We start from the raw sequence: 11756 nt of genomic DNA, 5'->3' as shown, positions 1-11756 counted from the left end.
GCCTGCCTCTGCCTCCCAAGTGCTGGGACTACAGGTGTGCACCATCACGCCTAGCTGATTTTCTCTTTTCTTTAACCAAACTTTGAAAATGACAGGGCTGAAGAGGTACCTCAGTGGTTTAGAGCACTTACTGCACTTGCAGAGGATCCAGGTTTGGTTCCTAACACCCATTTGGGTTGCTCACAACTGCCTGTAATGCCAGCTCTAGGGGACCCAACACCTTCTTCTAGCCTCTGAGGGCAGCTGCACACACATACACATACTGACACACAGACACACATAGATAATTAAAAATAAACTAAATCAGCCGGGTGTGGTGGCACACGCCTTTAATCCCAGTACTCGGGAGGTAGAGGCAGGTTGATTTCTGTGAGTTCAAGGCCAGCCTGGTCTACATAGTGAGTTCCAGGACAGCTGGGGCTACAGGGAGACCCTGTCTCAAAAAGACCAAAAAAACAAACAAACAAAAAAAAACCTAAATCTTGGAAAAAAAATATTAGAGTAGGTTTCTCTATTCCTATGATGTAAATTGTTGTGTTTTGGACAATTCTAGATTAGGCTTGAAGAAAAGCAGCTCATTTTCTGAGTGTTTAAAAACTTGTCTGTGATAATACAAAATTTGGTGTACCACAGGCCTATTTCCCATCCACAGAGACCTCATGAAGCATCTTCTGGATAGGCAAGGAACAGTGCAGAGTTGACAGCGGATGGTATAAGACAGTTTGATAACTTACACAGTAGACAGTTTAAGGCCCTGGGTTTAGTTATTAGCAATAGCTAATAATTATTTTATAACAATTTCTGAATTCTTAGAGTATTTCCTGCATGTCATTGAATCCTTAGACTAATCCTGTGGGTAGATAGCACTGTGATACCATTTTAGATACGAGGGAACCAAGGTTCAGTTGCTTAAAGGATTTTTCTCAGGTCACACAGCTTGGAGAATGGGGCTTAAAATTCAGGCCTATCAAATTACAGAGCCACCTCTTTGTATTGCTTTTCACTCAGGTTCTGGTGGTACCACATACTGGATAAGTCCTGCCTTTGGGCAGATTGGCCTTCACAGCCCTAGTTCCTTGTAAGTAAAATGTGCCAGACCCATCTACAGCACATCAGTCGTTGTGAACAGCAAAGAAGAGACTGTCCCACCGACCTTACTGAACCAAATAATGATGATGCATTACTAATACCTACTAATCATCTACTAATATGTAGATGGAGTAGGTTGTCAGCTGCCCTAGTGCTTCTTCCTAACACTTTTTATAAATACTCTTTTTTGTTTGTTTGTGTGTTTTTCAGCAACTCCATTCAAGTGTGAGAACAGGGAATCTTGAGACCTGCCTGAGACTGTTATCTTTAGGAGCCCAAGCCAACTTCTTTCATCCTGTATGAAAACATACATTGATTCAGATACTAAATTGAAAGTGAATTGTATTTGAATAGGCTTGGTTCACTAACTTTGCTTTTTCTTCTTTGTCTACTTTTTATTAATGATTTTTAGGAAAAAGGAAGCACTCCACTCCATGTTGCCTCCAAAGCAGGACAGATTTTACAGGCAGAGTTATTGGCAGTATATGGAGCTGACCCAGGCACACAAGATTCTAGTGGGAAAACTCCCGTTGATTATGCAAGGTGAGAGATTGAAATTCTTCCACTTTTATGCATGGGGATGACTCATTGCTAAGTGACTGAATTATGTATGATTAATGTTTAGCCCCTTTAAGAATTTATATTCTATTATTTTGTAGGTGAAGACATTTCAAATGCGTGTCAGCTCAACCAGGCAAAATCAGGGATTCATAGACTGGTGTGCTTAACTTCCAATCTGTTACCTGATTCTTTATAACAGTGATATTTGAGCCATGGTCAGAATACAAATCTGGTATCAAGAATTACAGAGATGGGGGCTGGAGAGATGGCTCAGCAGTTAAGAGCATCCAGCACCCATATAGTAGCTAACAGCTGTGTGTAACTCCAGTTCCAGAGAATCTGACATCCTCTTCTGGCCTCTGTGGACATTGCATGCTTATAATGCACTTATATTTGCAGGCTAAACACTCATGCACATAAAATAAAAATAAATCAAAAAAATAATTACATGCTAGGCATGGTGACACACCCCTTTAAATTCCAGCACTCAGGAGACAGAGGCAGGTAGATCTCTGAAATGAGGCCAGCCTGGTGTACAAAGCATGTTCCAGGCCAGCTGGGGCTACAGGAAAACTCTGTCTCAAAAAAACAGAAAAAAAGAAAAAGAAAAAAAAAAAAAAAGAATTATAGAGAGGGCCAAGCATGTGATGATACACAAATCCCAGCATTTAGGAGACAGGGGCAGGCAGATCTCTGTGAACTCCAGACCATCTGAGCTACATAGTGTGACCCTGTGAAAAAAAAAAAAAAGACAGTCTAAAGAAGTGCTTCAGTACCCACATAAAAAGCTGGATAGGGCCTTGAGCATCTGTAATCCAGCACAGGAGGGCAGAGACAGGCAGATCCCAGAACTGGCTGACCAGGCAGAACTAGCCAAAACAGCAAACTCTAGGTTCGTTGAAGAGACCCTACCCCCAAAATAAGGTGAAGAGCTATTGAGCAAAAGAAAGACCAATATCACCTTCTGGCCTTCACAGGTGCACACATGAGGATACGCTTCCCCATATAGTTGTGTACACATACAAATACATATATAGTCATACACCATACATACAAACACTAAAAACAAAAGATCCACAGAGGGCTAGATATGTAGCTTGATGGTAGAGTACTCTATATGCACAAGGGCCTCGATTTAATCCCTGGCAGTAGGGGAAAATATACATAACTCACTCTTCAGTTTTTTAATGCTCTCCAAGTCTGTTAATACATACATGATTAACAAGTATAGTAAAATGTTTTAGATAGGGGACATCTGGGTCATCTATAAATCTTTAAATTTTTCCAAATGCAGTTTTGTTTTGTTTTGAGATGGAGTCTTAACTATGCTGCTCTGGCAGATCTCGAACTTCTAGCCTCAGAAAAGGTTCCTACTGTGGTTTCCTTGGTAACTGGGGCTACAGGTACGTACTACCATGGCCTGCTAAATTTTGAAATGCTGGAATATTAAGTAACTCTACAAGATTTAATAACTCTATTTAAACCTATGGGTTTAAATGACAGAAAATTGATCATCTTTCCTTCTTTTTAACAAATGTATTAACTGTGAAGCATCATGTTCTGCTTCACAGAGAATAAAATGGGAGAAATGACAACACTCTGTCCTAGAATTTACTCCGATGATTCATAAATGCATGAAAGAACTGAGGCAAGATAATATGTGAATTGTTGACAAAATGGGTAGTCTTGTTTTGCTTTTTTAAATTTTATGAATGTTAGCCGGGTGTGGTGGCGCACACCTTTAATCCCAGCACTCAGGAGGCAGAGGCATGTGGAGTTCTATGAGTTCGAGGCCAGCCTGGTCTCCATAGTGAATCCAGGATAGCTGGGGCTACAGGGAGACCATGTCTCAAAAACACCAAAAAAAAAAAAAAAAAAATTATGAGTGTATTCCCTACATGTATGTAAGTGCACCCATGTCATACAATAGCCCCAGAAGTCACATGAGGACATCAGATTCTCCTGGAACTAGAGTTGCCACGAGGGTGATAAGAATTGAACCTGGTCCTCTGTAAGAGCAGCCAGTGCTCTAAACTGCTGAGCCATCTCTCCAGCCCCTTGTGTTGTGTTGTGTTGGGTTGGGTTGTATTGTGTTGTGTTGTGTGTGAGACAGGGTCTGACTCTGTAGCGCAATCTAGTAATCTTCCTGCCTGTGGTGAGATTACAGATTTGAGTTACTATGCCCTGCTGACAGTTGGTCTTAAAATGCACATATGGCCAATATGATAGCTCAGTGGGCAAAAGTGCTTGCTGCACAACTCTGATGACCTAAGTTTGATCCCCAGAACATACATGAAAAGTGAGATGCAGTGTGGCACATCTATAATCTCAGCAGTCCTACAGCAAGATGGGAGGCAGAGACAGGAGACTCATAAAGTTTGTGAGCCAGCTATAGTGAAACAAGAGAGACCTGTCTCAACAAGATAGAAGCTGAGAACTGACTCCCAGTTGTCCTCTGAGTTCCACACACATGCTGTGGCATACCCGCCCACAATAACACTCAAACAAATTTAAACAATTTTAAGGCTTATATAAGAGAGCTAGGGAGATGGCTCAGTGATTAAAGCACTTGCTGTACAAGCATAAGGATTACAATTTGAGTCCCCAGAATCCACAAAAATGCCAAGTGAATGTGGTAACCCTCCTGTAATTCCAGTCTTGTATGGCAGAGACAGAGGATCCTTGAGCTAGCCAGACTAGCTATATCAGCAAGCACAGATACATGCACCCCCACACACATGTGCACCCATTTACATTTGATCATGCATGCATGCACACACAAACACAAGGGAAACAAAGCATATATAAGGTTTTTTCATTGTGGCCTGAATGATTAGGTGATTTCTTTAGCTGATCTTTGAAGAAGGGGTTGAATATAGGCAGATGAAAGAGGGATTAAAGCATCCCAGGTAAGAGGAAGGCAGAGTCAAGGGGGGATATAGGGATATACAGGATGTGTTCAAAGGTGGTGGAACTGAAGACAGCCAGGGGTGTGGGAATGTTGGACAGGAATGCAGTGTTTCACCAGATTTGTGACAGCATGTTAGCATGTAGACTTCATCCAGCATTTAAAAAAAAAAAAAAAACTTTGCCAGAAAGATTACTGTGCACCACCAATTGTGGGATACTTTATGATTTCACCGATTTTTTTTTTCCTTTGGTCTTTTTGAGACGGTCTCCCTGTAGCACCATTTATCCTGGAACTCACTATGTAGACCAGGCTGGCCTTGAACTCACAGAGATCCGTCCGCCTCTGCCTCCCAGGTGCTGTGATTAAAGGCATGTGCCACCACACCTGGTGATTTCACAGATTTTTAATAAATGAGAAAAGATGTCTATGTTAAATTCAAAGATATGTTAGGTTGGAGAGAACTTTGTGGGAAGAGAAACTGCTTGAAGCTTGGTTTGATCTCTGAAGTTGACCAGAGTCTACAGTAAACACTTTATCTTTTATGTTGGAATCTCTTGTGTACTTTGCATGTCACAGTCTCTCAATATAATTGTTTATGTGCTAAAAGGATTCCAAGCAGCTTAAATATTTCTTTCATGAATAAAGAGAAGCAGACAGCGTTTTCAGGTGTAGATGTTGAAGGTACGTAGTAGTGCTACAGGTGTGAGCTCTGTATTAGGCCAGTCTGTCTTCCCTGACTTGAAGCCTTTGCAGTGGTTTCTGATTTCTAGACTCATCCAGAGGCCAACTAGCTGTACCAGAATGATGCGGGGGAAAGGACCTTCAAAAAGTTGATGCATAGGCCTGTCCTGCCCTTACCTTTTCAGAATTCCTAAGGCTGTATATTTTTGGAAAGACTCCAGTTGACTTTTGAGACCCTCTTCTATCAGTCATACTAATTTTATCTTCTCACCTTATTAGCTGAGTGAATCTTTTTCTCTCATAAGTCTTTAAATTCCTTAAGTGTCCTGTTACACATTATCAAAGGAAAGCACCAGCTTACAGAGATGGGACTAAAAGTGGGTCTTGACAGTCTTCCTTACACAATGTTCCAAAAAAATCATGTTTGATGAACTGCTCAGGTGCCTCATGGGGCAGCTTTGTACTCCTCGAGCTCCAAAACCCATGAATAGTAAGCTATATCACTGGTACTTTGTTTTCTCTGGGTAGGCAAGGAGGACACCATGAGCTGGCAGAACGCCTTGTAGAAATACAGTACGAGCTAACTGACAGACTGGCCTTTTATCTCTGTGGCAGGAAACCAGGTAAGTGAGAAGATAACAACTTTGCTACATATCTAGTCCAGAAAACAAGTCAGGACAGTGTTTCTTTGTGATTTCCTCTGCTTTACTGTAGCCTCAAGAAAACTGTCAACAAGGGTTTTCTTTGTTTGAGAATTTCATACCTGAGTATTGTATTTGCATTATTTCCATCCCTCCCTGTCCCCTTTCAGCTCCTGATATTTAAAATGTTTATATATATATATATATAAATGCATTGAGTCCATTTAATGGTGCTCATGTGTACTTGTTTTTAGAGCTGCCTACTTGGGATTAGCTCAAGGAGCTAGTCCCTGGAGAAAACCGATTCTCCTTCCCTCAAAAGGTTGTTGTTTATTTTATTTATTATTTTTATTTTATGTGTATGAATATATTGCCTGCATGTATGTGTATCCATGTTGTGCAGTGCCCACAGAGGTCAGAAGAGGGCCTTGGAGCCCCTGGAACTTGTTAGCCACCATGTGGGTACTGAGATTCGAACCCTGGTCCTCTGCAAGAGCAGTCAGTGCTCTTAACTATTGTGCCATCTCTCCAGCCCCAAAAGGTTGTTATTTAAAAGGATTAATTACTTGCTGAATTTTCGTCTTTTATTTTTTATTTTTCTTATTTAATTTTTTTCAGTCAGGATCTTATTGTATAGCCCTGGCTGGCCTTGAACTCACAGAGATCTTCCTACCTCTCCTTCCCAAGTGCTAGGAGTTGTTAAATTTTTACATTTATTGTGTGTGTGTGTGTGTCTGTGTGTGTGTGTGTGTGTGTAATAAAGGAAAGAGGGTAGTTCACATGGCAGCACCAGTGTAGAGGTAGAATTGAAAGTGGGTCTTAACAGTCTCTCTCTCTCTCTCACAGTGCTCCTTTCAGAGTGAACTTTGTCTTTGACAGGCCTTGTTTGTGATATGGAACAGGAATCATCAGACTGTGGTCTGAGCCCAATCCAGCCTGTGACCTGTTGTATTAAATAAAGTTTTACTGCAAGGTAGCCATGCCTGCAGATGCCTTATGTAGAACTGCTTTCTGAGAGCAGCAGCAGAGTTGACAAAGCAAGTAGTTGTAACAAATACCCACAAAGCCTTTACTCTTCAGTCCTATATGTAAGAGATTTGCCAGCTTTTAAAAAACATTTATTTAAAAAAAACTTTATTTGTGTGTGGGCTTGGATATACATACTACCAGGTGTGCCTAGAGGTCAAGGGTTAACTTTTGCAGGCATCATTCTCTTCTGCACATGTTCTAGGGCTTAAACTCAGGTTGTCAGGCTTGGTGGCAAGGCCTTTACCTGCAGAGCCAGCTTGTGGGGTTAGAATTTACCAACTCTTGATGCAGGGTCCACATACATGTATGCAGTGCCTCTCCACCCTGGTTGTGCAATAGAATTAAGAGCCACTTGGGGACAAGGTGGAGAAGCCACATTCTACCTCCTGCCAAATGGAGCTAAAAACCCAGGACCAAATGCTCAGACTGTCTTTGAAAAGAAAATGCTAGCTAATGAGTAACAAAGTATCATCCAGCTGGTGGTGAGTATCTTATTTCTCATATGATAGGGGTTCGGTGGCAGCCTGTGATCTGGAGCTACATACAAATGCAAAAAAAAAAGCTTTCTCTTTTTGATTTGATGAGCAAGAAATGAAACATGCACAGGACAGACAAGAGAATTCCCCTGGGTGTCTGAGGGTTTTCCCCTTCCTTTTTCTGTTCTTTGTCATCTCAGAAGATGGGCAAGCCTGTGGGTACAATAGCAGCAACAGTGGTGGTAACATAAGTGAATGTCTGACCACTGACATGCAGGAACCGGTTGCTTTTCTTTTTTTTGCTTTTTCTTGCCACTCAGCAGGTAGAACCCAATCTGCTATGTTACCTGCTAAAACAAAAATATTACTAGTGTCCATGGATTTTTAAAGAAGATTCAGAGTCTCACAACATAGTTTTAGATATCCTGTGATTTGAGATATGAAGAACCGGGAAAATCTCATGGAGCTACAAGGAGAAAGCAGTCAACAGATACTAGTCCTGGGGCCAACATGTGACTCAGTGGGCAAAGATACTTGCCTCCAAGCCTGACACTGAGTTCAATCCCTGGGACCCACATAATGGAAGGAGAGAATCGACTCCCAGGGGTTGTCCTCTGACCTCCACAAGCATGCCAGGGAATGTGTGTGCCCAAACACACAGACACACAATATATGAATAAAAATGTTTAAAAAAACAAAAAAACGGGGCTGGAGAGATGGCTCAGTGGTTAAGAACACTGGTTGCTCTTGCAGAAGACCCAGATTTGAATCCCAGCACCCACATGGCAGCTAACAACTGTCCATAACTCCAGTCCCAGGGGATCCCACAGTCTCTTCTGACTTCTGTGGGCATTGCACGACACTGGTGCACTTACCTACATGCAGGCAATACATGCATATACATAAAATAAAATTTTAAAAAGCCAGATGTTAGACCTAAGGTAACACAGATGTTGAAATTGTCAGAAAGATTTTAAAGTATACAGTAAGACTGTACTCTTAAAAAGTTAAGACTGAAAATTCTTCACACAGACACATAAAAACCTAGTAAGAATGTTAGAACTGAAAATTATAGTAGCTAAAAATTTCAGATTCACTTGATGGGATTGATAGCTAGAAGTATCAGAAAAAATGAATAGTGGATCACTATGTAGTGATGTAGCTCAGTGAGGGGATTATCTGAGTATAGTGCTTGTTATGCAAGCATGAAGACCTTCTGATCCAGTACCCATTTTATACCAGATGTAACAGCACATGCCTGTAATCCCAGCACTGGGGAATCAGAGACAGGAGATGTTAAACAATACTCAAGTAACCAAAAGACACATTTTTAAAATATTTTATTTGTTCTTATTTTTTTGTGTATGAGTGTATCATCTGCATGTATATAAGTGCACCTGTGTTGTGCAGTGCCCACTGAGGTCAGAAGAGAGCATTGAATTCCTTTGGAACTGGAGTTACAGATGGTTGTTAGCTGCCACATGGTGCTGGGAATTGAACCTGGGTCCTCTGCAAGAACAACCAGTGCTCTTAACCACTGAGCCATCTCTCCAGCCTCCGCAAAGATATTTTTATTGAAAGCATTCATCTAGGCATGGTGATGCACACCTTTAATCTAGCACACAGAGACAGGCAGATCTCTGTGAGTTCAAGGCTTGCCTGGCAGCCTGGTCTACATAGGCAGTTCCAAACCAGCCACAGCTACATAGTGAGACTGTCTAAATAAAAAGAAAATGTTCAAAAGAAGAGAAGAAATAGAAAAAGAAAAAAAAACTGGGGATCAAACAAAAAATAATAAAGTGACAGACAAATACAGACATCAATAATTGAATTAAATGTTAACGATCCAAACTAACAATTAAAAGCAGAAATTGTTAGAAAAGTTTAAAAAACAAAAATGAACTATATGCTGTGTATAAGAAACCAGCTTTAGGACCAAGAGATAGCTCAGTGGGTAAAGGTGCTTGATGCTGAACCTGACAATCTGAGTTCAAACCCCAAAACCCATATGGTAGAAGAAGAGAACTGCCTGTCCTGTGGCACACATACAAATAATTCTAATAGAAAATTTAGGAAAAAAAAAAAAACAGCTTCAAATACAGTGATCAGTATAATACCAAAGATGTAAAAAAAATTGTCCATATACACTGAGGAAAAGAAAGCTAAAAGTAGTGGGGGCTGAAGAGATGGCTCAGCAGTTAAGAGCACTGGCTGCTCTTGCAGAGGACCCACATTTGTTTCCCAGCACCCACATGGCAACTAACAACTGTCTATTAATGCCAATGCTTGGGGCTCTGGCTCCCTCTTCTGGCCTCTACAAGCGTTGTACACATAGCTGCACTTACATGCACACAAAACACTCATACGCAAAAATTAAAAATACTTAAAAAGAAAAGAAAGCTAAAAGTACCTACACCAGTATCTGGCAAAATCTGTGGCCATACCACCCTGAACATACCCAATCTGGTCTGTAAATGGGTCAAAGTAGACTCAGAGCAAGAAAATTAATCAGAAATAGAGACATAAAACAGTGATGAAAAGAGTCAGTTTACCAAGAAGACAGAACAAATCTAAATGGGTACATAACCAGCCACAGAGCTTCAAATTACATGAACCAAACATTAATAGAACTGAAAGAGAGCTGGTAAGATGGCTTGGCAGGTAAAGGCACCTGACAGTCTGAGTTTGCTCTAGGAGAAGAGAACTGACTCCACAGTTGTCCTGTGACTTCACACACACACCTCGGCATGCACATGTCCATGTCCACAGATGCACAAAATAAATGCAGCAGAACTGAAAAAAGGAAGGGTTAGAGCCATAGTTCTCACTGCAGACTCTGCACATTCCTTTTAGAAAGAAACAGAACTGTTAGGAAGAAAATCAATAAGGGTGTAAAATGAAATGAAAAGTTAAAAAACAAGCAGATCTAGCTGGGTGTGGTGGCACATATTTTTAATCCTAGCTCTCAGGCCAGCCTAGTGTACATAGCGAGTTGCAGGCCAACTGGGCCTAAAGGGAAACCCTGTCTCAAAAAAACAGAAATAAAAAATAAAAATAGACCTGACATTTACAGAATAATCTACCCCAAAACATCAAAGTTATACATGCTTTAAGTTCATATTTAACAAGATAAATTCTATTCTGGATGAAACAAACCTAGCAACTCTAAAAGAATTCAAACTCCTATGAAGTTTATTCTCTGACCTTGATGGAATTAAGCTAGAACTGTATAACAATAAAACTAGGAAATGCTCAAGTGCATAAGTATTGAAACAACACATTTCTAAGTAACCCATTAGTCTAAACCAAAGTGGCAAGGGAAATTAGTATATACATATTATATATTTGGTTGGTTGATTTTTGTTTTTGGTTTTGTTTTTGAAACAATAATTCTGTGGGCTATCCTCAACAACCCAAGTGCTGGAATTACAAGTGTGTACTACCATGTCTGGATCAAAAGTATTTTCAGCTAAATGAAAATGGAAATACAACCTCAAAATTTGTGGGATATGCCAGGTATGGTGGTGGGTCATAGGCCAGCTTGGTCTACATAGTGAGTTCCAGACCAGCTGGGGCTACAGGTAGACCCTGTCTCAAAAAGACCAAAAAAAAAAAAAAAAAAAAAAAAAGTGTGGGTTATAATTAATACAGTGCTTAAAGAAAATTTTATAACATTAAATACTTGCATTAGAAAAGATAAAAGGTCTCAACAGCTATCAAAATACCTGAAAGCAGATCCTGAATCCATCATTCTGGAGTGCAGCCTTGGCAGACAAAAGAAAAATGAGGAGGAACCCAATAGAGGGATGCTTTTGGAAGCTCTCATCAAGAAATCCCAATGGACTCTGATATGAACATTTGAAATTTGCCCTGTTCTGACTTTTTTCTGGTTCTCTGTCTAAAACTTGTAATGCTAACTACTCTTGCCTTTACTTCTTCACATCCTCTATTCACCAGTCAAGGACTTTCTTTTCTCCCTACAGATAAGAGTTATACAATCTAGGAGTCTTTTAGATAGACCCACTAAAGGGATACCTCAGTTGCCTCACCCTACGTCCCTGTTCAGCAAGGAAGAAGCCAGAGCAGTCTGCGTCCTGATTCCCTATCAGCAATTTGGGTAACCTCTTCAGAGGATGGTGTGATAAGAATAGGAGGTAGGAATTGGCTAGGCAGTTAGGGTAAAAAGACCCCAAAGAGGGGCTGGTGAGATGGCTTAGAGGTTAAGAGCACTGACTGCTCTTCCAGAGGACCCAGGTTCGAGTCCCAGCACCCACATGGCGGCTACGAACTGCCCTTAACTCCAGTTCCAGGGGAATCTGAAGCCCTCTTCTGACCTCTGCGGCATTGTACAACACAGGTGCACTCTCG

General features: G+C 40.8%; 1 protein-coding gene across 13 annotated transcripts in view; it reads left to right on the top strand.

The window, feature by feature from the left end:
• Git2 (GIT ArfGAP 2) overlaps positions 1-11756 on the top strand; it is a 56600-nt gene that overhangs the window by 7829 nt on the left and 37015 nt on the right. For all 13 annotated transcript variants that reach the window (XM_029554031.1, XM_029554030.1, XM_008848997.3 and 10 more), the window contains 3 exons: positions 1300-1386; positions 1502-1632; positions 5771-5865. In XM_029554031.1, coding sequence (XP_029409891.1) covers positions 1300-1386; positions 1502-1632; positions 5771-5865 — 313 coding nt within the window. The remainder of the gene's footprint in view (positions 1-1299; positions 1387-1501; positions 1633-5770; positions 5866-11756) is intronic.

The sequence above is a fragment of the Nannospalax galili genome, unplaced genomic scaffold (genome assembly GCF_000622305.1).
Source record: "Nannospalax galili isolate Female #2095 unplaced genomic scaffold, S.galili_v1.0 scaffold103, whole genome shotgun sequence".
NCBI classification, from domain to species: Eukaryota; Metazoa; Chordata; class Mammalia; order Rodentia; family Spalacidae; genus Nannospalax; species Nannospalax galili.
The sequence above is the reverse complement of the archived record's forward strand: the minus strand, read 5'-3'. Positions and strand labels throughout refer to the sequence as shown.